Raw genomic sequence first — 23,137 nt, 5'->3', positions numbered from 1 at the left:
GTAGGGGGAGGTTAAAAAAGTGATAGTAGGGGAAGGTTAAAAAGTGGAAGTAGGGGGGAGGTTAAAAAAGTGATAGAAGGGGAAGGTTAAAAAAGTGATAGTAGGGGGAGGTTAAAAAACTGATAGTAGGGGAAGGTTAAAAAGTGGAAGTAGGGGGAGGTTAAAAAAGTGATAGAAGGGGAAGGTTAAAAAAGTGATAGTAGGGGGAGGTTAAAACAGTGGAAGTAGGGGAAGGTTAAAAAAGTGATAGTAGGGGAAGGTTAAAAAAGTGATAGTAGGGGAAGGTTAAAAAAGTGATAGTAGGGGAAGGTTAAAAAAGTGGAAGTAGGGGAAGGTTAAAAAAGTGATAGAAGGGGAAGGTTAAAAAAGTGGAAGTAGGGGAAGGTTAAAAAAGTGATAGAAGGGGAAGGTTAAAAAAGTGGAAGTAGGGGAAGGTTAAAAAGTGGAAGTAGGGGAAGGTTAAAAAGTGGAAGTAGGGGAAGGTTAAAAAAGTGGAAGTAGGGGAAGGTTAAAAAGTGGAAGTAGGGGAAGGTTAAAAAAGTGGAAGTAGGGGAAGGTTAAAAAAGTGGAAGTAGGGGAAGGTTAAAAAAGTGGAAGTAGGGGGAGGTTAAAAAAGTGGAAGTAGGGGAAGGTTAAAAAAGTGGAAGTAGGGGAGGTTAAAAAAGTGATAGAAGGGGAAGGTTAAAAAAGTGATAGTAGGGGGAGGTTAAAAAAGTGATAGTAGGGGGAGGTTAAAAAGTGGAAGTAGGGGGAGGTTAAAAAAGTGATAGAAGGGGAAGGTTAAAAAAGTGATAGTAGGGGGAGGTTAAAAAAGTGATAGTAGGGGAAGGTTAAAAAGTGGAAGTAGGGGGAGGTTAAAAAAGTGATAGAAGGGGAAGGTTAAAAAAGTGATAGTAGGGGGAGGTTAAAAAAGTGATAGTAGGGGAAGGTTAAAAAGTGGAAGTAGGGGGGAGGTTAAAAAAGTGATAGAAGGGGAAGGTTAAAAAAGTGATAGTAGGGGGAGGTTAAAAAAGTGATAGTAGGGGAAGGTTAAAAAGTGGAAGTAGGGGGAGGTTAAAAAAGTGATAGAAGGGGAAGGTTAAAAAAGTGATAGTAGGGGGAGGTTAAAAAAGTGGAAGTAGGGGAAGGTTAAAAAAGTGATAGTAGGGGAAGGTTAAAAAAGTGATAGTAGGGGAAGGTTAAAAAAGTGATAGTAGGGGAAGGTTAAAAAAGTGATAGTAGGGGAAGGTTAAAAAAGTGGAAGTAGGGGAAGGTTAAAAAAGTGATAGAAGGGGAAGGTTAAAAAAGTGGAAGTAGGGGAAGGTTAAAAAAGTGATAGAAGGGGAAGGTTAAAAAAGTGGAAGTAGGGGAAGGTTAAAAATTGGAAGTAGGGGAAGGTTAAAAAAGTGGAAGTAGGGGAAGGTTAAAAAAGTGATAGTAGGGGAAGGTTAAAAAAGTGGAAGTAGGGGAAGGTTAAAAAAGTGATAGTAGGGGAAGGTTAAAAAAGTGATAGTAGGGGAAGGTTAAAAAGTGGAAGTAGGGGAAGGTTAAAAAGTGGAAGTAGGGGAAGGTTAAAAAAGTGGAAGTAGGGGAAGGTTAAAAAAGTGATAGTAGGGGAAGGTTAAAAAAGTGGAAGTAGGGGAAGGTTAAAAAAGTGATAGTAGGGGAAGGTTAAAAAAGTGGAAGTAGGGGAAGGTTAAAAAGTGATAGAAGGGGAAGGTTAAAAAAGTGGAAGTAGGGGAAGGTTAAAAAAGTGATAGAAGGGGAAGGTTAAAAAAGTGGAAGTAGGGGAAGGTTAAAAAGTGATAGTAGGGGAAGGTTAAAAAAGTGGAAGTAGGGGAAGGTTAAAAAAGTGGAAGTAGGGGAAGGTTAAAAAAGTGGAAGTAGGGGGAGGTTAAAAAAGTGGAAGTAGGGGAAGGTTAAAAAGTGGAAGTAGGGGAGGTTAAAAAAGTGATAGAAGGGGAAGGTTAAAAAGTGATAGTAGGGGGAGGTTAAAAAAGTGATAGTAGGGGGAGGTTAAAAAAGTGATAGTAGGGGGAGGTTAAAAAAGTGATAGTAGGGGAAGGTTAAAAAAGTAATAGTAGGGGAGGTTAAAAAGGGATAGTAGGGGGAGGTTTAAAAAGTGGTAGTAGGGAGCAGTTAAAAAAGTGGTAGTAGGGGGAGGTTAAAAAGTGGTAGTAGGGGGAGGTTAAAAAAGTGGTAGTAGGGGGAGGTTAAAAAGTGGTAGTAGGGGGAGGTTAAAAAGTGGTAGTAGGGGGAGGTTAAAAAGTGGTAGTAGGGGGAGGTTAAAAAGTGGTAGTAGGGGGAGGTTAAAAAGGCAGAGGTGTTAAAAAAAAAAGTAGTAGTAGGCAGACAGGCTCAAACCCATAACACAAAGCAGAAAAACAGGTTAAAAAAAAAAACGACATCTTAGCCGATGTTCCGAATGTTAGTTCCGAACATTAAAATTAAATGTAGTCAATCCAACCGATATAATGGCTTGCCAAAAATGGCAACGCAAAAAACTGATCCCTCCTTGTAGGAAACTGGCCAGTTGAGGGTGAAGGAATTAATGTTTTTGGCCAATTTTTCGATATTTGTTGTCTGAGATGACGAGCTTCAACATAATACCAATCTCGTCAGGATCCGTTGTGTTTCTCAAATGTTTTTGGCAGACATACATATATACATGCATATATACATGCATATATACATTCACACAAACCAGCAATTGAGATTTAAATTATAGACTAGTGGGATTGCTCGGGTGTTTGGAAAAAAAAAATGTTAGTAGACAGGCAGGCTCGAACCCATGACGCGAAGGCAGAAAAGAAGAAAGTGAAAGAAAAGCTGAGATCTTACCACTACGCTACGAGAGGAAGTGAAAAGCGTTCAAATTTAATGATTAAAAAGTTCACTTACAGAAATGAGTTCACGCAGGCGCGAAAATGAATGTTGGCTGCAAGCCATTTGCTTCCCCAAATATTTCAATTTTTTGAATTTCGTTACAATAACGAAGAAGAACCTTTTTTATGGTTTCAGTTAAAAGGAAGACAACTGAGTTTTTTTCAAAGTTATTTCCCTTACACCAATTTTTTAAAAAAAATTTCTTATTAGTTTGTTCAAGCTGGGGATGGAGTATCCTACTGGATGCCAAACATTCACCCGTTAACTCAAATATTTCAACCGAGAGATCTTTCTAAGATTCTGACAGTCCGTTTAAGTGAAATTGTTGTTTGAATCTCTTGCACTCGGTTCACCAGGTATATTTGCCAGGTAGTTTTGGAAAATTGTTTTCATGAGTTCAGTTGCTCGTATAATTACTGGAACGATAGAAATCTTCCTAAGATTCCAGTTTCTTTCATGTTATACATAAGACGTTGGTATTTCTTTTTCTTTCAACTCTGTTTAACCAAGCATGTTTGGAGATGCTAACTTTTAATAAGGTTGCATTCTTTTTTTTTTGCTTTTTTTTTTTTTTTTTTTTTTTTTTTTTTACAAGGGAATCACCACTTATCAAGGCCCAGAGGCCACTCGAAGATAAGGGTTAAAGGATCTATATTGGTCAAAAGGACAATATCGTAGTAACCGTTAGAAGTGTAAATTTAGTAAATTGGATTATTCAAGGGGAACGGCTTATCAAGAACTTGTTTACATTGGCAGGCCGGATTAAAGACTTTGGCAGGCCGGATTAAAGACTTTGGCAGGCCGGATTAAAGACTTTGGCAGGCCGGATTAAAGACTTTGGCTGGCCGGATTAAAGACTTTGGCTGGCCGGATTAAAGACTTTGGCTGGCCGGATTAAAGACTTTGGCTGGCCGGATTAAAGACTTTGGCTGGCCAGATTAAAGACTTTGGCTGGCCGGATTAAAGACTGGAAGGCCGGATTAAAGACTTTGGCTGGCCAGATTAAAGACTTTGGCTGGCCAGATTAAAGACTTTGGCTGGCCAGATTAAAGACTTTGGCAGGTCGGATTAAAGACTTTGGCAGGCCGGATTAAAGACTTTGGCAGGCCAGATTAAAGACTTTGGCTGGCCAGATTAAAGACTTTGGCTGGCCGGATTAAAGACTGGAAGGCCGGATTAAAGACTTTGGCAGGCCGGATTAAAGACTGGTGAGCCAGATTAAAGACTTTTGGCAAGTTGTCTGGCCTATGTACTGGATGAAAGACCTTGGCGGGCCAGGTCTGACTCGCTGGCCATAGTTAGGAGACTCCTGCTTTAATCAATCAACTTTAAAAATAAATGTTCTCATTTTTTTTTTTATTTGTTTTGTTTAATAAGTGATTCAACTTAAAAAATTTACTTAAATACATCTTTCAGACGCATAAATTATATCTTTCACTGGTGAACAATAAAAATGTACATTTAAGAATCGAGTTACCTTTATTCTGAAACTGCATGATGATCGCCGCATGAACAGGTGAAACGTTCAAGTTTAGAGTTCGTTCTTTCAATTCAATATCGATGTTTACCAATCCTAGAAGAAACAAATCAAAGAAAATAAAATAAAAACAATCAGATTTGTATTATTTAGATTATTCGAACGACTGTTCTCATCTTGAACGTCATTTTCACAAAAAGTAGTTTTATACATTCCTTTTATTTATTTTGAAACGTGATCCACAGTTTTATTCTGATGCATCTTGGATGACACAAACGTACAAGATAAAATATTCAAAAAAGTAATTTTATCTAATAAAAAAAAAAAAAAAAACAATGGTAAATTAAAAACATGTTTAACATTTAAAGATTACTGAATTATTAGGTCAAATCATTTATGATTTTGGTTGATTTTAGAAACGTTTTTTTTTTTGGTCATTTTTGGGAAAACATCCACACATTTAATATGTGCTTTTATGGTAATTGGGGAAAAATATAACAACTCTATAGTTAAATATTCAGAGATTTGTAAAGAATCGGAATTGGGAATTTAGTACAGAATCGGTAATTGTTTTGGCATCAGAAAAATATTGGAATCGTCCCATCACTAATGTTTATGCAAGGCAGGCACATTTTTGTTGTCATTAAATTTAATGGCTATTTTGTGATCATGCATCCTCTTGTTAAGACGAAGATGCATTATAGTGACACAAAAATTACTGCAAGCACTACATTTGAATTATCCTTTTCTTGTTCCTCATAATTTTTCATTTTTATAGAAGACATAGATATACTAATAAATATATCTACATATATAAATTCGTATTCCTGTCTGTTTGTTTGCTTACAATTTTCTTAATAGATACAAAATGTGTTTCATTTATTTCTATATATAGTATGATTCTTCCAAAATATACAATTAAGAGGTCATCTCATTTGCATATTATATAAGGAAAATCGATTTTATTAAATGGTATGTTAGTTTAAGTTTAAATTTAATTTTATTAAATAGTATGTTAGTTTAAGTTTAAATTTAATTTTATTAAATGGTATGTTAGTTTAAGTTTAAATTTAATTTTATTAAATAGTATGTTAGTTTAAGTTTAAATCTAATTTTATTAAATAGTATGTTAGTTTAAGTTTAAATTTAATTTTATTAAATAGTATGTTAGTATAAGTTTAAATTTAATTTTATTAAATAGTATGTTAGTATAAGTTTAAATTTAATTTTATTAAATAGTATGTTAGTATAAGTTTAAATTTAACTTTATTGAATAGTATGTTAGTATAAGTTTAAATTTAATTTTATTAAATAGTATGTTAGTTTAAGTTTAAATTTAATTTTATTAAATAGTATGTTAGTTTAAGTTTAAATTTAATTTTATTAAATAGTATGTTAGTTTAAGTTTAAATTTAATTTTATTAAATAGTATGTTAGTTTAAGTTTAAATTTAATTTTATTAAATAGTATGTTAGTTTAAGTTTAAATTTAATTTTATTAAATAGTATGTTAGTTTAAGTTTAAATTTAATTTTATTAAATAGTATGTTAGTTTAAGTTTAAATTTAATTTTATTAAATAGTATGTTAGTTTACGTTTAAATTTAATTTTATTAAATAGTATGTTAGTTTAAGTTTAAATTTAATTTTATTAAATAGTATGTTAGTTTAAGTTTAAATTTAATTTTATTAAATAGTATGTTAGTTTAAGTTTAAATTTAATTTTATTAAATAGTATGTTAGTTTAAGTTTAAATTTAATTTTATTAAATAGTATATTAGTATAAGTTTAAATTTAATTTTATTAAATAGTATGTTAGTTTAAGTTTAAATTTAATTTTATTAAATAGTATGTTAGTTTAAGTTTAAATTTAATTTTATTAAATAGTATGTTAGTATAAGTTTAAATTTAATTTTATTAAATAGTATGTTAGTTTAAGTTTAAATTTAATTTTATTAAATAGTATGTTAGTTTAAGTTTAAATTTAATTTTATTAAATAGTATGTTAGTTTAAGTTTAAATTTAATTTTATTAAATAGTATGTTAGTTTAAGTTTAAATTTAATTTTATTAAATAGTATGTTAGTTTAAGTTTAAATTTAATTTTATTAAATAGTATGTTAGTTTAAGTTTAAATTTAATTTTATTAAATAGTATGTTAGTATAAGTTTAAATTTAATTTTATTAAATAGTATGTTAGTATAAGTTTAAATTTAATTTTATTAAATAGTATGTTAGTATAAGTTTAAATTTAATTTTATTAAATAGTATGTTAGTTTAAGTTTAAATTTAATTTTATTAAATAGTATGTTAGTTTAAGTTTAAATTTAATTTTATTAAATAGTATGTTAGTATAAGTTTAAATTTAATTTTATTAAATAGTATGTTAGTTTAAGTTTAAATTTAATTTTATTAGATAGTATGTTAGTTTAAGTTTAAATTTAATTTTATTAAATAGTATGTTAGTTTAAGTTTAAATTTAATTTTATTAAATAGTATGTTAGTATAAGTTTCTAGCGAGAGTTGTTTTAAGTGTCCTATTTAAGATTGTTATTTCATCAACTTTAAATAATAATTATATTGATAATATATTTAATTTAATTTATTTGGAATGACTATTTCCGACATCGATTTTTTTAGAAACGTGTAGAGTTATTTCACCTGATGAGTTTTTTTTTTTTTGTTCCAAAGTTCGCCAGATAAAAAGAAACTCTTCTCCACATTAAATAAATAAGTTTCTAGCGTGTAGACAGAAAGATGTTTTGCTTTATTTTTAAATATCAAAAAATAAATACATACATAAATAAATAAAACGCTTTCGAATAAACGAAAAGATCTCATTTGTCTGTTTTTATTATTCTTGAAACGACTACGCAGAATCTTTGAAGGTTCTGGGAATTGACCCCCACCCCAAAAAAGAAACAAGTCGAAAATTTCTTTTATTTACAAAAAAGCCAGTGAAGAAAGTGCCTTTACAAAAAACAAAACAAAAAAAAAAGCCAATAAAAGTAATTTCATTTTGTTCTTAAACTTTTCAAACGTGTTAATGTTTATAAAAGTTATTATTTCTACACTGGGCAAAGTCGTTTGCAAATTAGCTTTTCCCTTTATTCGTGTTACACAGCTATTTTTTTTTTTGGTCGCTCCGGCATTCACTGCTATGTTTTTTTTTTTTTTTTTTTTTTTTTTTACACGGTGGTCACCACTTATCAATGCCCGGAAGCCACTCAGGGATAAGGTTATTGCAAGTACATTTTTTTTATTGAAACAAAAGTTGTTTTGATTCATTTATATTTATTTTATAGGGGGGGGGACAGCGCACAAGCAACAAAAAGTGCTCAATATCTGGAGAATAGCTTCTTCTCTTTGTATCTTTTCTGCCAAAATATTTGGTGAAGACGGTATTAGGGACTTCTTTTTTTTGGGCGATTACATTTACATGTTTTTATCAGTTCTTTTATTTTTTTAATTGTTGTGGGGGTATCAACGTTGCTCTCGATGAAAATGGTTAATATCCTTAGTATCGCAGGTTTGTTCCAAACGGAACTTCATGTCGACCCGGGCATTGCCAGGTACCCATGCTAGTATATATGTGTTTTTGAAACAGATGCCTTCAGTGGCAAATAAACTTTTTTACGTTGCCTGACGAGTGACTTTTGGTTTCTTGCAAACCAATTTGACAGAAACATTAGCGTGTTTAGTGTAGCAACTATGGAATATTTGTCTATATAAATAAAAATGTTATATATATATATTCCATGAACAGGCTTCTTTCTTAGACCTGCACACCTGTGGAACTCTGTTCAGTTTTCCTGCTTTCCAGCTGACTACAATGTGGTCGTCTTCAAGTCCAACATGAACAAGTTCTTGATGACCCTTTAGCCATCAAATTTACCAAATTTCCACTACTAACGATTACAACGATATTTTCCCATTGACTACCATACTCTCATTAACCCTTATCCTTGAGTGGCTTGAGTTGGAGTTCTGGGTTTAATTGTAGACGTAGATATATATATAAGACATAGATATATTCATAAATATATAAACACATAGATATACTTATCTATAATATAAATCTCACCTGTCTGTTTAAATGTGTGCATGTACGTATGTTTGTATGTCTGCCTAAAACTGAGAGATTTTCATGAGATTGGTATCATAAGCTCAATGTCTCAGATGAGAAATATCGAAAAATTGGCAAAAAACATTAATTCCTTCACTCTCAACTGGGCAGTTTTCTACAAGGAGGGGTCGATTTTTTGTGAACCATTTTTGCAAGCCATCGTATCGATTGAATTGACGTTGCCTAATTTAACCGTTCCGTAAGACGTCATATTTTCTTTCACTTTCTTTTCTACCTTCAGGTTTGAGCATGGCCACCGAAAGTAAAAAGGCCTGTTAACTGAAAAATGTCTGCAGGCAATGTAGGTAAGATTTGTCCGAATGTCAGTACTATATGAGGGCCATTTGAAAAAAAGTAATTAAACATTTTTAAAAAGAAAAAGGAACACAGTTCGATTAATACTGAAACTGAAGTTTATTCAATATAAAATATAAATATTATCTATGTAAAATTAAGTAATTTTAAAGCAATATACAATTTAATACTGATAAAACTGAATTATGAAGTTAGGAAACAAACAATTAAAAAACATATTAAACACCAACGATGAGTAATTTTAAAAGTGAAAACAAACGATAAATAATTTTAAGATTGAAAACAAACGATATTTGTTTTCATGCTAATATACTTGACATCATTTTTGTTTGGAAGTAAAGAAAAACGTAAGTTAAAACACAGTTGGAGCATTAGTAAATTATCTTGTCTTTGGTAACATTTATCTTCAGCACAGGATCACAGCGTAGTATCTGTTCTGATGCCACACTTCATTTGTTCTGTCCTGTCAGTGGAGGAGAAATCCTTCATGACTGAGACAATTTTTATTTTATTTTGGTTCCTATCCAAAGTGCCCCTTTTTGGGGAGCTAGATTTTCCCATATTAAAAACCGACCTTGTGTCTAACTGTGCCCTCATGGGGAGGCAAGTAAATAAATTTAAAAAAATATTTTTGACAAATATTCTCAAGTTATTTGTTTATAATTCTAAAAAAAAAAAAAAAAAATCAATTTTAATATATAACGTTCAGTCACTGCTAATTTCATTAATAGCCACATGGTGAATAATTTTCAAACTGACTTTAGAAAAAAAAATATAGAACTTTAAAATATTTGAAAATACTTAATGAAAGGTTTTATTTATTATTAAAAAGATATTTTGATAAATATTCTCATGTAAAAATTATTTGTTTATAATTTTAAAAACTAAAATTAAATTAAATTTTCAACCTTCCTGATAGACTTTTTAGCCTTATAAGAAAATAAACAGTTAAAAATATCAACATAATATTTGCTGTATTAGCAATAAATAGTATTGTTTCTTTAATTTATATTAACAATGTTATCAAACGTTATGAAAGTACTTTAATTTATATTAACAATGTTATCAAACGTTATGAAAGTACTTTAATTTATATTAACAATGTTATCAAACGTTATGAAAGTACTTTAATTTATATTAACAATGTTATCAAACGTTATGAAAGTACTTTAATTTATATTAACAATGTTATCAAACGTTATGAAAGTACTTGAATACAGTTCTAATTAAATACACGTTTAATTATTAACAAATACCATTACTTACTTTACTATATTTCGTTGGAATAAAATTTTCCCTTCGAATGGCATGTATCCAAATTGAGAGTTGCTCCTTCTCTTTAGGAAAAGAAAATATATGTACTTTGGGGCCTTTTGGATAATTTCCCCGGCAATTTGGAACCACGCAAGAATAAACCATGTTGGACAGCAAACTGAAACTGCTGCTGATAAGGACCTTTAGCCTAGATCATATACCTACAAGTGGATCTGATAATGATGTCACACTCATGTGCATTGGCCTTCTTTACTCTTGGTAGCCACGGTTTGAGCCTGCCTGCCTACTCCACTTTTTTCTTTGCTTAACACACACCTCCAAACACCTGGACAACACTGGCCACCCAGGTTAGTATATACATATATATATATATATATATATATATATATATATATAGAGAGAGAGAGAGAGAGAGAGAGAGAGAGGGAGGGAGGGAGAGAGAGAGGGAGGGAGAGAGAGAGAGGGAGAAGACTTACCTAAGTGAGGTTTCCATATTAGAGTTCGATTTCCTTTCAACGATTCAAATTTTTTGGTGTAATTTTCCAGACATTTTTGCATGTTGTCTGGCAAACTGAGTTTCTCTTCTCGGAATGTTGGCCAAAATTGAGCCGATAAAATCATTGAACTAATCTCAATATCCTTTAAAACAAACAAAAAAAGAGAATGTTTTAGCAAAACAAGATACAATATTAGACGTTTTCAACTCATCATAATCATACAGAAATAGTTGGGTTTTTTTTATTATTATTAACTAGCAGTTCTGCCCGGCTTTGCTCAGGCAATATATACTGTTTATAACTTTATGTGTATATATATATATACATATATATAGATATATATATATATATATTAAAAAGTTTAACTCCTGTCCATGTAACCTACATCTAAAATTTCAAGTGTTAAGACCCAAAATTGGCGGAGGAGTTTGGTAGAGTTTGCAAAGGTCAACTCTTTCAACTTTGATCTCTTGGCAGACAAAATTTAGCCCCAAAACTGATTAAAAAGCTTGCTACATGTCTGAATATCCTTTGTGTAAAATTTCAAATATTTATACCCAAAACTGGCTGAATAATTTGCTAGAGATTGCAAAGGTCAACTCTTTTGAACTTTGACCTCTTGGCAGCCAAATTTCTGGCCAAAAACTGATTAAAAAGCTTGTCTTATGTCTGAGTACACTTTATGTAAAATTTCAAATGTTTAGATGTAAAATTGACTGAGTAATTTGGTAGAGACAGCAGAGGTCAAATTCTTTTAAACTTTGACCCCAATTTTGACTCCTTAACATTTATTGTTTTGGGCTCAAATCAAATCAAAAAGTTTGATCCATGTCCAAGTAACTTACACCTAAAATTTCAAGTGTTTAGACCCAAAATTGGCAGAGGAGTTTGGTAGAGTTTTCAAAGGTAAAATTGTCGAACTTTAACCCCTTGACAGACAAATTTCTGTCCAAAAACCGATTAAAAAGATGTTCTCAAATCTCAATACCCTTTATGTCAAATCTTGAATCTGTAGACTGAAAATTGACAGTTTTGATAGGGAAATGTACACACAAAGACAGACATACACACAGACAATTTTATTTTTATAGATAGATTTAAAACTACCCAGTCACAAAAAACAATTTTTATGGCCGTTTGACCTTTTCACGAAAGTGTAGCAACTAAACAGCTTTTTATTTATGTATATATTTAAAAAAAAAAAAATCAATGCCAAAATTTTAAGTTGGATGAGTCCTGGAGTGAATATGGTACTATGATGACTGGATCCTAGCTAAGGAAAACATAGACAACCCTTAATTAGTGTGACGAGGATGACCACAGACATTCCTCTCTCCACACTTTTGAATGATCTTGTTCCAAATGTGTTTCATAATTATGTTTATTGTAAAATTTTCTAACATGCCTATTTTTTTTTTTTTTTTTTAAGTGTAGTAGCTCTAATGAAATTATTGTATATAGACGTATTTATTTTTATAAAAAATTTTAAACCATTTGGGAAATTTGGTAATTGTGCATAAATAGAGACTCTGAGTTTCAAAGATGGCGGCAGGTCAGTCAATTGATGTATGGAAACAAAATGGATACAATACTTTCACAGTTCTTCAAAACTGCTTATATATTTTGGCAAAATATTAAGATTTTTTTTTTGTTTTTTAAATATAGTTGCATTTTCTGTCTTAAATGTACTATATATAAATATACTTTATTTAAATCTGGTCAGTCAATTGATGTATGGCAGCACAAAATGGATACAATACTGCTATTCTTCAAAACTGTTTACTTATATATTTGGGCAAAATAATAAAATTTTTTTTGTTAATATATTGTTTTTTTACGTTTTTTTTTTTGTTTTTCAAATATAGTTGCGTTTTTTTTTTTTAAATGCATTATATATAAATATACTTTATTTACATATACTTTATTTAAATCTGCGCAGTCAATTACGATTGTCACTGATTTAAAAAATATTTAAAATAAAAATATACGAAGCTATGCAAAATTTCTTTATCAATGGATTTTGTGTTTTTTAATCGCATATCTTTTTTAAAAAAAACAAAAAAATATCTGAACAAATTGTTTAGATATTTCTATGCGATTAACAAACACAAAATCAATTGGCAAAGAAAGTTTACGTATTTTTATATATTTTTATTATAAGAAAAATATATAAAAAAAATAAATCTATAAATATAAAAGCGAAAATGTATGTGTGTGTGTTCGCTTTTCCGCGATGTCCGCAAAAGGCTTCTTTCGGAAAAACGCTCGCTCGCTTCGCAACTTCTTAAAACTGTTTATATCATCCATAAATTGTAATATCTCAGAGTCACCCGCAGACCTCGCCTGACTATTTAATTTTATTCACTTTCAAACCTTAATTATTCCACATTTTCCCGCATCAGCACGCGTTACATTCGCTTTTCGGTATAAACAAAAGCGAAACTTGACTCTAATCACAGGCTGAAAGCCAGCCCCCCCCCCCGCTTCGGCGGCACGGGGGACAAGATCAAAGTGTAGTATCTGTTCCGGCAGATACTGCACTTAAGATAATTTGTACCAGTCAATGGAGGGGAAACCCTCTATACTGGGACAATTATTATTTTTGGTAACCAGAGTGACCCCTTTTAGGGGAGCTGGTTTTTACCTCACATTAAAAACGGCCTTGTGCCTAATTTGCTCAGTGGGGGAGCAAATAAACACTATCTGTTCCGGCAGATGCTGCAAGCAAAGACCAGCTATGACTAGCAAAGACCATATGTGGGGGTAACCCCACATATCTGAACTTGGTCAAGGTAGGGATCACCCTACGACCACAGTTACTATCCAGCTCCCATTTCCCACCTCTCGGGAGCAGGATCCCCCTTTCCCTCCCCCCTCCCTCTCTCTCCACATTAAAAAAATGGCCTTGTGCCTAATTTGCTCAGTGGGGAAGCAAATAAATACAACAGGCCCAGAGCCAGTTTGTTCAATGTCGAGAGGAGCGGGTTTTTCAATTGACCTCATTAAAAACTGTCCCACACAAAATCGCCGTTACATCAATCAAAAACGAGCACCTGTTTCTTTGTTTTTTCACACTTTACTGCGCGTCGTAAAAGCTTCCGGTTTTTTTTCAAACCCACCTCTTTTTTTTTCACACACACCCAAAAACACCCAGGCAACGCCGGGTACCCCGAGCTAGTATAATATATAATCAAGTATAAAAAGTAATACCTATTTTTTTTTTTTTTTTTTTTTAATCGGCAACGATCATAATATACTGCGCAGGTTTAAATAAAGTATATGTAAATAAAGTATATTTAAAGATAGTACATAAAAAAAAAAAAAACGTAAATATGTTAGAAAAAGTATATTAACAAAAAAATTTTTAACATTTTGTCCAAATATATAAGTAAACAGTTTGGAAGAACAGCAGATTTAGATCTGTGCAGTCAATTAGGATTGTCACTGATTTAAAAAAATATTTTTTATAGGTTACTATAATTTAGGTTTATTTTTTCACCCCCTTTAAAATAAAAATATATGAAGCTACGCAAAATTTCTTTCTCAATGGATTTTGTGTTTTTTAATCGCATATCTTTTTTAAAAAAGCTAACAAATATCTGAAAATCAAAAAAATATCTAAAAAACAAAAAAATATTTGAACAAATTGTTTAGATATTTCTATGCGCTTAACAAACACAAAATCAATTGGCAAAGAAAGTTTACATGTTTTTATATATTTTTATTATATGGGGATGAAAAAATAAATGTAATATATAATCAAGTATAAAAAATTAATACTTCTTTTTTTTTTTTTTAATCAGCAACGATCATAATATACTGCGCAGGTTTAAATAAAGTATATGTAAATAAAATATATTTAAAGATAGTGCATTAAAAAAAAAAAAAAAAAAACGTAAATATGTTAGAAAAAGTATATTAACAAAAAAAATTTTAACATTTTGTCCAAATATATAAGTAAACAGTTTGGAAGAACAGCAGAAGCATTGTATCCATTTTGTGCTTCCATACCTCAATTGACAAACCTGCCACCATCTTTGAAACTTAGAGTCTCTTTTTCTGCACAATTACCAGAAATTATAAGTCGGGTGTACCCTGGAGTAAATGTGGTATTATGGTGATTGAGAATTCTAGTTAAGAGTTTGCTAGTCATAATGACAAAAGATGACCAACAATTTAATTGGCTGTGTGCCTAATATGCTTTTATATTTTCTGAAAATAAATTCTTCAAAATGTAGTATCTGTTCTCCACAACATCAGCATCATTTGACACTGAAAGGTTTCACATAATTACCTCCCTTGAAAAAATTCAAAATTTAGACAAACATGCAAAGAAAACGATGCTAAGTTGATTATTATATGTAAACAAATTTCTCTTAAATTGCTAAAAACTTTAATTAAAAATTGTTTTAATCATACAAATGAGTCACAACTTATCAAGGCTAAAATCCATTCAAGGATACGCGTTAATAAGATTGTCAGTCGGATGGGATTGAAAAAGATCGCTGATATAAAGAAAATTTTATTACTTAAGAGGATGGTTTGACAAGTATTTAGTGACATTAGGCTTGAAGACAACCATGTTGTATCCTGCAGGGAAGTAGTCCATAGACCTGTTCATAGAAATTCTATTTGGATTTAGGTCTAGGGCAATTGCCCATGACATATCAAAGGCCTTTGGTAGGGTATGGCATAAATGTTTGCTTCACAAGATCTCCAACTATGGTAGAGCTGGAAATGTCCTCTCAAATATGAAATCATTCCTGTCTGATAGGTTCATAAGAGTAGTGATTGATGAGCAGAAATCAGAAGTTCACAGTATTAATGCTGGAGTCTCTGAGGGGTCCATCCCGAGCCCAACTCTCTTCCTGATCTCCCAAATCAGATCCTTTCCAACTAACTACAATATGGTAGTCTTCAAGTCCAATGTGAACAAGTTCTTGATGAATTAACGCATTTACCGAATTTCCATCACTAACGATTACTATATTGTCCAGTTGTCTACTGTACACTCTTTAACCCTTATCCTCGAGTGGCCTCTTGGCCTTGATAAGTGGCGGTGCCTATGTATAAAAAAAAAAAAAAATGTTACCAAATTTCCACTACTAACGATTACTACAACATTTTCCCATTAACTACTCTACACTCATTAATCCTTATCCTCGAGTGGCCTCCAAGTCTTGATGAATGGGAAATCCTTTGTAAAAAAAAAAAAAAAAAAAAAAGGTACATAAAGAAATGAATATCCTTCACCACTTTGATAAAGATCTTTTGAGGCGCTTCTATCTTATACAAACGAAAAAAAAAATTTAATTTCAAATGAAACAAATGATACCTACGTGATTGCCAGAACTCAAATAGTAACATATCCAAAAATTATGAAAAACGATAAGATAGAAAAATAATTATTAATGAAGAAAGAAAGTTCACAGGGGAGATAATCAAGTTCTGTTGCTTACGTCAAGTGACGAACATAATGCAAAATGTTGGACAAAATTTATTCCTAATTTAAACTTCATCGAAAAAAGTTTTTCATTAATAATTATTTTTATACCTTATCGTTTTGTGTCATTTTTGGATATGTTACTATTTGTGGCATGAAAATTACGTAGGTATCATTTGTTTTACTTGAAATTCAATATTTTTTGTGTAATATATATAATGACTATTGTATTTGAGATGGGTATATTTGTGACCCCATATGGCCCCCACCAACTGGCCACTTATCCCCAAACGTTGTGTGTGCCGTGGATTTTTGGTTCAACTTATCTTCTTATGGCCGTATTGTAAATTTCTCACTAGCGACTGTTTATGAGGACACACAGGGGTCCACAATGAGAATAATAAGATAAAAAAAACACAGGAAAAACACAACGCCAATACTTCACTACTAGCTACCCGGTGTTGAGATCTCAAGTTCCCCCATCCTGGCAAATCGAAAGCGTTCCTTCCCTCTCAAAGCCCCACCCAACCCCGTCAAGCATCGTTGGTTTTCTTTGTTATCCATTCTGTAGATTTCTATTTGTTTCTATTTGTCAAATCTAAAAATACTTACAGATTCATTGTTTGTCGTTTCGATCTCTTTGTTTATTGCCCCCCCCCCCCCGCCCTATATCTAAGCACTTAGTGACCCAAGTAATTTTCATAGTATCACATATATGCCAATGATAAAATGCTTATAATAATGATATTGCTAATGATAAAATGCTTATAATAATGATATTGCTAATGATAAAATGCTTATAATAATGATATTGCCAATGATAAAATGCTTATAATAATGATATTGCCAATGATAAAATGCTTATAATAATGATATTGCCAATGATAAAATGCTTATAATAATGATATTGCTAATGATAAAATGCTTATAATAATGATATTGCTAATGATAAAATGCTTATAATAATGATATTGCCAATGATATAATGCTTTATAATAATGATATTGCCAATGATAAAATGCTTATAATAATGATATTGCCAATGATAAAATGCTTATAATAATGATATTGCCAATGATATAATGCTTTATAATAATGATATTGCTAATGATAAAATGCTTATAATAATGATATTGCTAATGATAAAATGCTTATAATAATGATATTGCTAATGATAAAATGCTTATAATAATGATATTGCCAATGATAAAATGCTTATAATAATGATATTGCCAATGATATAATGCTTTATAATAATGATATTGCTAATGATAAAATGCTTATAATAATGATATTGCTAATGATAAAATGCTTATAATAATGATATTGCTAATGATAAAATGCTTATAATAATGATATTGCTAATGATAAAATGCTTATAATAATGATATTGCTAATGATATAATGCTTTATAATAAGTATATTGCAAATGATATAATGCTTTATAATAAGTATATTGCCAATGAGATAATGCTTTATAATAATGATATTGCTAATGATATAATGCTTTATAATAATGATATTGCCAATTATATAATGCTTTATAATAATGATATTGCTAATGATATAATGCTTTATAATAATTATATTGCTAATGATATAATGCTTTATAATAATTATATTGCTAATGATATAATGCTTTATAATAATGATATTGCCAATGATATAATGCTTTATAATAATTATATTGCTAATGATATAATGCTTTATAATAATTATATTGCTAATGATATAATGCTTTATAATAATTATATTGCCAATGATATAATGCTTTATAATAATTATATTGCTAATGATATAATGCTTTATAATAATGATATTGCCAATGATATAATGCTTTATAATAATTATATTGCTAATGATATAATGCTTTATAATAATTATATTGCTAATGATATAATGCTTTATAATAATGATATTGCCAATGATATAATGCTTTATAATAATTATATTGCTAATGATATAATGCTTTATAATAATTATATTGCTAATGATATAATGCTTTATAATAATGATATTGCCAATGATATAATGCTTTATAATAATTATATTGCTAATGATATAATGCTTTATAATAATTATATTGCCAATGATATAATGCTTTATAATAATGATATTGCTAATGATATAATGCTTTATAATAATGATATTGCCAATGATATAATGCTTTATAATAATGATATTGCTAATGATATTATGCTTTGTAATAATGATATTGCTAATGATATAATGCTTTGTAATAATGATATTGCTAATGATATAATGCTTTATAATAATTATATTGCTAATGATATAATGCTTTGTAATAATGATATTGCCAATGATATAATGCTCTGTAATAATGATATTGCCAATGATATAATGCTTTATAATAATGATATTGCTAATGATATAATGCTTTATAATAATGATATTGCTAATGATATAATGCTTTATAATAATTATATTGCTAATGATATAATGCTTTATAATAATGATATTGCCAATGATATAATGCTTTATAATAATGATATTGCTAATGATATAATGCTTTATAATAATGATATTGCTAATGATATAATGCTTTATAATAATTATATTGCCAATGATATAATGCTTTATAATAATGATATTGCCAATGATATAATGCTTTATAATAATCATATTGCCAATGATATAATGCTTTATAATAATGATATTGCCAATGATATAATGCTTTATAATAATGATATTGCCAATGATATAATGCTTTATAATAATGATATTGCCAATGATATAATGCTTTATAATAATGATATTGCCAATGATATAATGCTTTATAATAATGATATTGCTAATGATATAATGCTTAATAATAATGATATTGCTAATGATATAATGCTTAATAATAATGATATTGCCAATGAGATAATGCTTTATAATAATGATATTGCTAATGATATAATGCTTTGTAATAATGATATTGGCAATGGGATAATGCTTTATAATAATTATATTGCCAATGATATAATGCTTTATAATAATTATATTGCCAATGATATAATGCTTTATAATAATGATATTGCCAATGATATAATGCTTTATAATAATGATATTGCCAATGATATAATGCTTTATAATAATGATATTGCCAATGATATAATGCTTTATAATAATGATATTGCCAATGATATAATGCTTTATAATAATGATATTGCCAATGATATAATGCTTTATAATAATGATATTGCCAATGATATAATGCTTTATAATAATGATATTGCTAATGATATAATGCTTAATAATAATGATATTGCCAATGAGATAATGCTTTATAATAATGATATTGCTCATGATATAATGCTTTGTAATAATGATATTGGCAATGGGATAATGCTTTATAATAATGATATTGCTAATGATATCATGCTTTATAATAATGATATTGCTAATGATATCATGCTTTATAATAATGATATTGCTAATGATATAATGCTTTATAATAATGATATTGCCAATGATATAATGCTTTATAATAATGATATTGCCAATGATATAATGCTTTATAATAATGATATTGCTAATGATATAATGCTTTATAATAATGATATTGCCAATGTTATAATGCTTTATAATAATGATATTGCCAATGATATAATGCTTTATAATAATGATATTGCCAATGATATAATGCTTTATAATAATGATATTGCCAATGATATAATGCTTTGTAATAATGATATTGCTAATGATATAATGCTTTATAATAATGATATTGCCAATGTTATAATGCTTTATAATAATGATATTGCCAATGAGATAATGCTTTATAATAATGATATTGCTAATGATATAATGCTTTATAATAATGATATTGCCAATGATATAATGCTTTATAATAATGATATTGCTAATGATATAATGCTTTATAATAATGATATTGCCAATGTTATAATGCTTTATAATAATGATATTGCCAATGATATAATGCTTTATAATAATGATATTGCCAATGAGATAATGCTTTATAATAATGATATTGGCAATGAGATAATGCTTTATAATAATGATATTGCCAATGATATAATGCTTTATAATAATGATATTGCCAATGATATAATGCTTTGTAATAATGATATTGCTAATGATATAATGCTTTATAATAATGATATTGCCAATGATATAATGCTCTGTAATAATGATATTGCTAATGAGATAATGCTTTATAATAATGATATTGCCAATGGGATAATGCTTTATAATAATGATATTGCTAATGATATCATGCTTTATAATAATGATATTGCTAATGATATCATGCTTTATAATAATGATATTGCTAATGATATCATGCTTTATAATAATGATATTGCTAATGATATAATGCTTTATAATAATGATATTGCCAATGATATAATGCTTTATAATAATGATATTGCCAATGAGATAATGCTTTATAATAATGATATTGGCAATGAGATAATGCTTTATAATAATGATATTGCCAATGATATAATGCTTTATAATAATGATATTGCCAATGATATAATGCTTTATAATAATGATATTGCCAATTATATAATGCTTTATAATAATGATATTGCCAATGATATAATGCTTTATAATAATGATATTGGCAATGAGATAATGCTTTATAATAATGATATTGCTAATGATATAATGCTTTATAATAATGATATTACCAATGATATAATGCTTTATAATAATGATATTGCCAATAATATAATGCTTTATAATAATGATATTGCTAATGATATAATGCTTTATAATAATGATATTGCTAATGATATAATGCTTTATAATAATGATATTGCCAATGATATAATGCTTTATAATAATGATATTGCCAATGATATAATGCTTTATAATAATGATATTGCTAATGATATAATGCTTTATAATAATGATATTGCCAATGATATAATGCTTTATAATAATGATATTGCCAATGATATAATGCTTTATAATAATGATATTGCCAATGATATAATGCTTTATAATAATGATATTGCCAATGATATAATGCTTTATAATAATGATATTGCCAATGATATAATGCTTTATAATAATGATATTGCCAATGATATAATGCTTTATAATAATGATATTACCAATTATATAATGCTTTATAATAATGATATTGCCAATGATATAATGCTTTATAATAATGATATTGCCAATGATATAATGCTTTATAATAATTATATTGCCAATGATATAATGCTTTATAATAATTATATTGCCAATGATATAATGCTTTATAATAATGATATTGCTAATGATATAATGCTTTATAATAATGATATTGCCAATGATATAATGCTTTGTAATAATGATATTGCCAATGATATAATGCTTTATAATAATGATATTGCCAATGATATAATGTTTTATAATAATGATATTGCCAATGATATAATGCTTTATAATAATGATATTGCCAATGATATAATGCTTTATAATAATGATATTGTCAATGATATAATGCTTTATAATAATGATATTGCCAATGATATAATGCTTTATAATAATGATATTGCTAATGATATAATGCTTTATAATAATGATATTGCCAATGATATAATGCTTTATAATAATTATATTGCCAATGATATAATGCTTTATAATAATGATATTGCCAATGATATAATGCTTTATAATAATGATATTGCCAATGATATAATGCTTTATAATAATGATATTGCCAATGATATAATGCTTCATAATAATGATATTGCCAATGATATAATACTTTATAATAATGATATTGCCAATGATATAATACTTTATAATAATGATATTGCCAATGATATAATGCTTTGTAATAATGATATTGCTAATGATATAATGCTTTGTAATAATGATATTGCCAATGATATAATGCTTTGTAATAATGATATTGCCAATGATATAATGCTTTATAATAATGATATTGCCAATGATATAATGCTTTATAATAATGATATTGCCAATGATATAATGCTTTATAATAATGATATTGCCAATGATATAATGCTTTATAATAATGATATTGCCAATGATATAATGCTTTATAATAATGATATTGCCAATGTTATAATGCTTTGTAATAATGATATTGCCAATGTTATAATGCTTTATAATAATGATATTGCCAATGATATAATGCTTTATAATAATGATATTGCCAATGATATAATGCTTTATAATAATGATATTGCCAATAATATAATGCTTTATAATAATGATATTGCCAATGATATAATGCTTTGTAATTAGCATGGGAAAAACCCCGGATGTACACATATCTGAAGAATTGATAGAATTCTTAGAAAATGCCCTCCAGTCCGCAGTGGGATGAGGTAGTGAATTGATGATAACAACTTAAGCAACGTACACTGGAACAAATACATCAAGGACATCGAAAAGACTGCAGTTCTTGGAAAGAAGCTACTAGAATAGATAGGTGTAATACAATGAGGTATTAAAAGAGTAAATTGATGAAGACCACTAGACCAATGAATCAAATGAGCAGGAACAAAGAAAGCAGGGAATAAATCCGACAATTCTGAGGAACACATATCATAATAGTATTTATAAAAAACAAGACAGCGTCAATTAAATTACAGATTACATTTTTTTTCTACAAGGCAGTCGCCACTTATCAAGGCCCAAAAGCCACTTGAGAGTAAAGATTAATGAGTGCATGGTGGTTATCAGGACAATAGTGTAGCCACTGTTGATGGTGGAAATCGGTTATAACTTGATTATTTAAGGGGACAGCTAAACAAGAACTTGCTCACATTAGACGTGAAGACGATCATGTTGTAGTCAGCAGGAAAGCAGGCCAGTGATGAAGAGTTCCACAGGCGGAAATACAGAAGACATAAATATATATGTCTTCTATATTTTGCAACCAAAATTATTGGATATTCTTGAGTATTTTTCTTATAAACTTTTATTTTCCTTCAAAGAAATTTTTTTTCCTGACTGTTTTCAAAAATTGAGCTCACCAGCAAAAATAGATATTTGTCTATACATACTTTTTGCTAACATTTTTTCCTCTGATGAGACGAACCTTTCTGTGAAACTCCATGGAATAAGGAACCTTTCACCTTTATTTCATATTCCTCGTTTTGAATAAAATATTGTAAATTTAATTATACAATATTTTGATGTTTTCT

The 23,137-nt window shown here is 28.9% G+C and overlaps 1 protein-coding gene across 1 annotated transcript in view; it reads right to left on the bottom strand.

Moving 5' to 3' along the window:
* LOC145241560 (anaphase-promoting complex subunit 2-like) overlaps positions 1-23,137 on the bottom strand; it is a 66,146-nt gene that overhangs the window by 9,188 nt on the left and 33,821 nt on the right. Inside the window, exons 9-10 of the mRNA XM_080104626.1 lie at positions 10,532-10,694; positions 4,343-4,438 (exon numbers count right to left, since the gene is read on the bottom strand). Of these exons, the coding sequence (XP_079960752.1) occupies positions 4,343-4,438; positions 10,532-10,694 (259 nt within the window). The remainder of the gene's footprint in view (positions 1-4,342; positions 4,439-10,531; positions 10,695-23,137) is intronic.

Source organism: Euprymna scolopes, chromosome 20 (genome assembly GCF_053919585.1).
Source record: "Euprymna scolopes isolate OS-2025 chromosome 20, ASM5391958v1, whole genome shotgun sequence".
NCBI classification, from domain to species: Eukaryota; Metazoa; Mollusca; class Cephalopoda; order Sepiida; family Sepiolidae; genus Euprymna; species Euprymna scolopes.
Note: the sequence above shows the minus strand (reverse complement) of the source record. Positions and strands in the feature narration are given on the sequence as shown.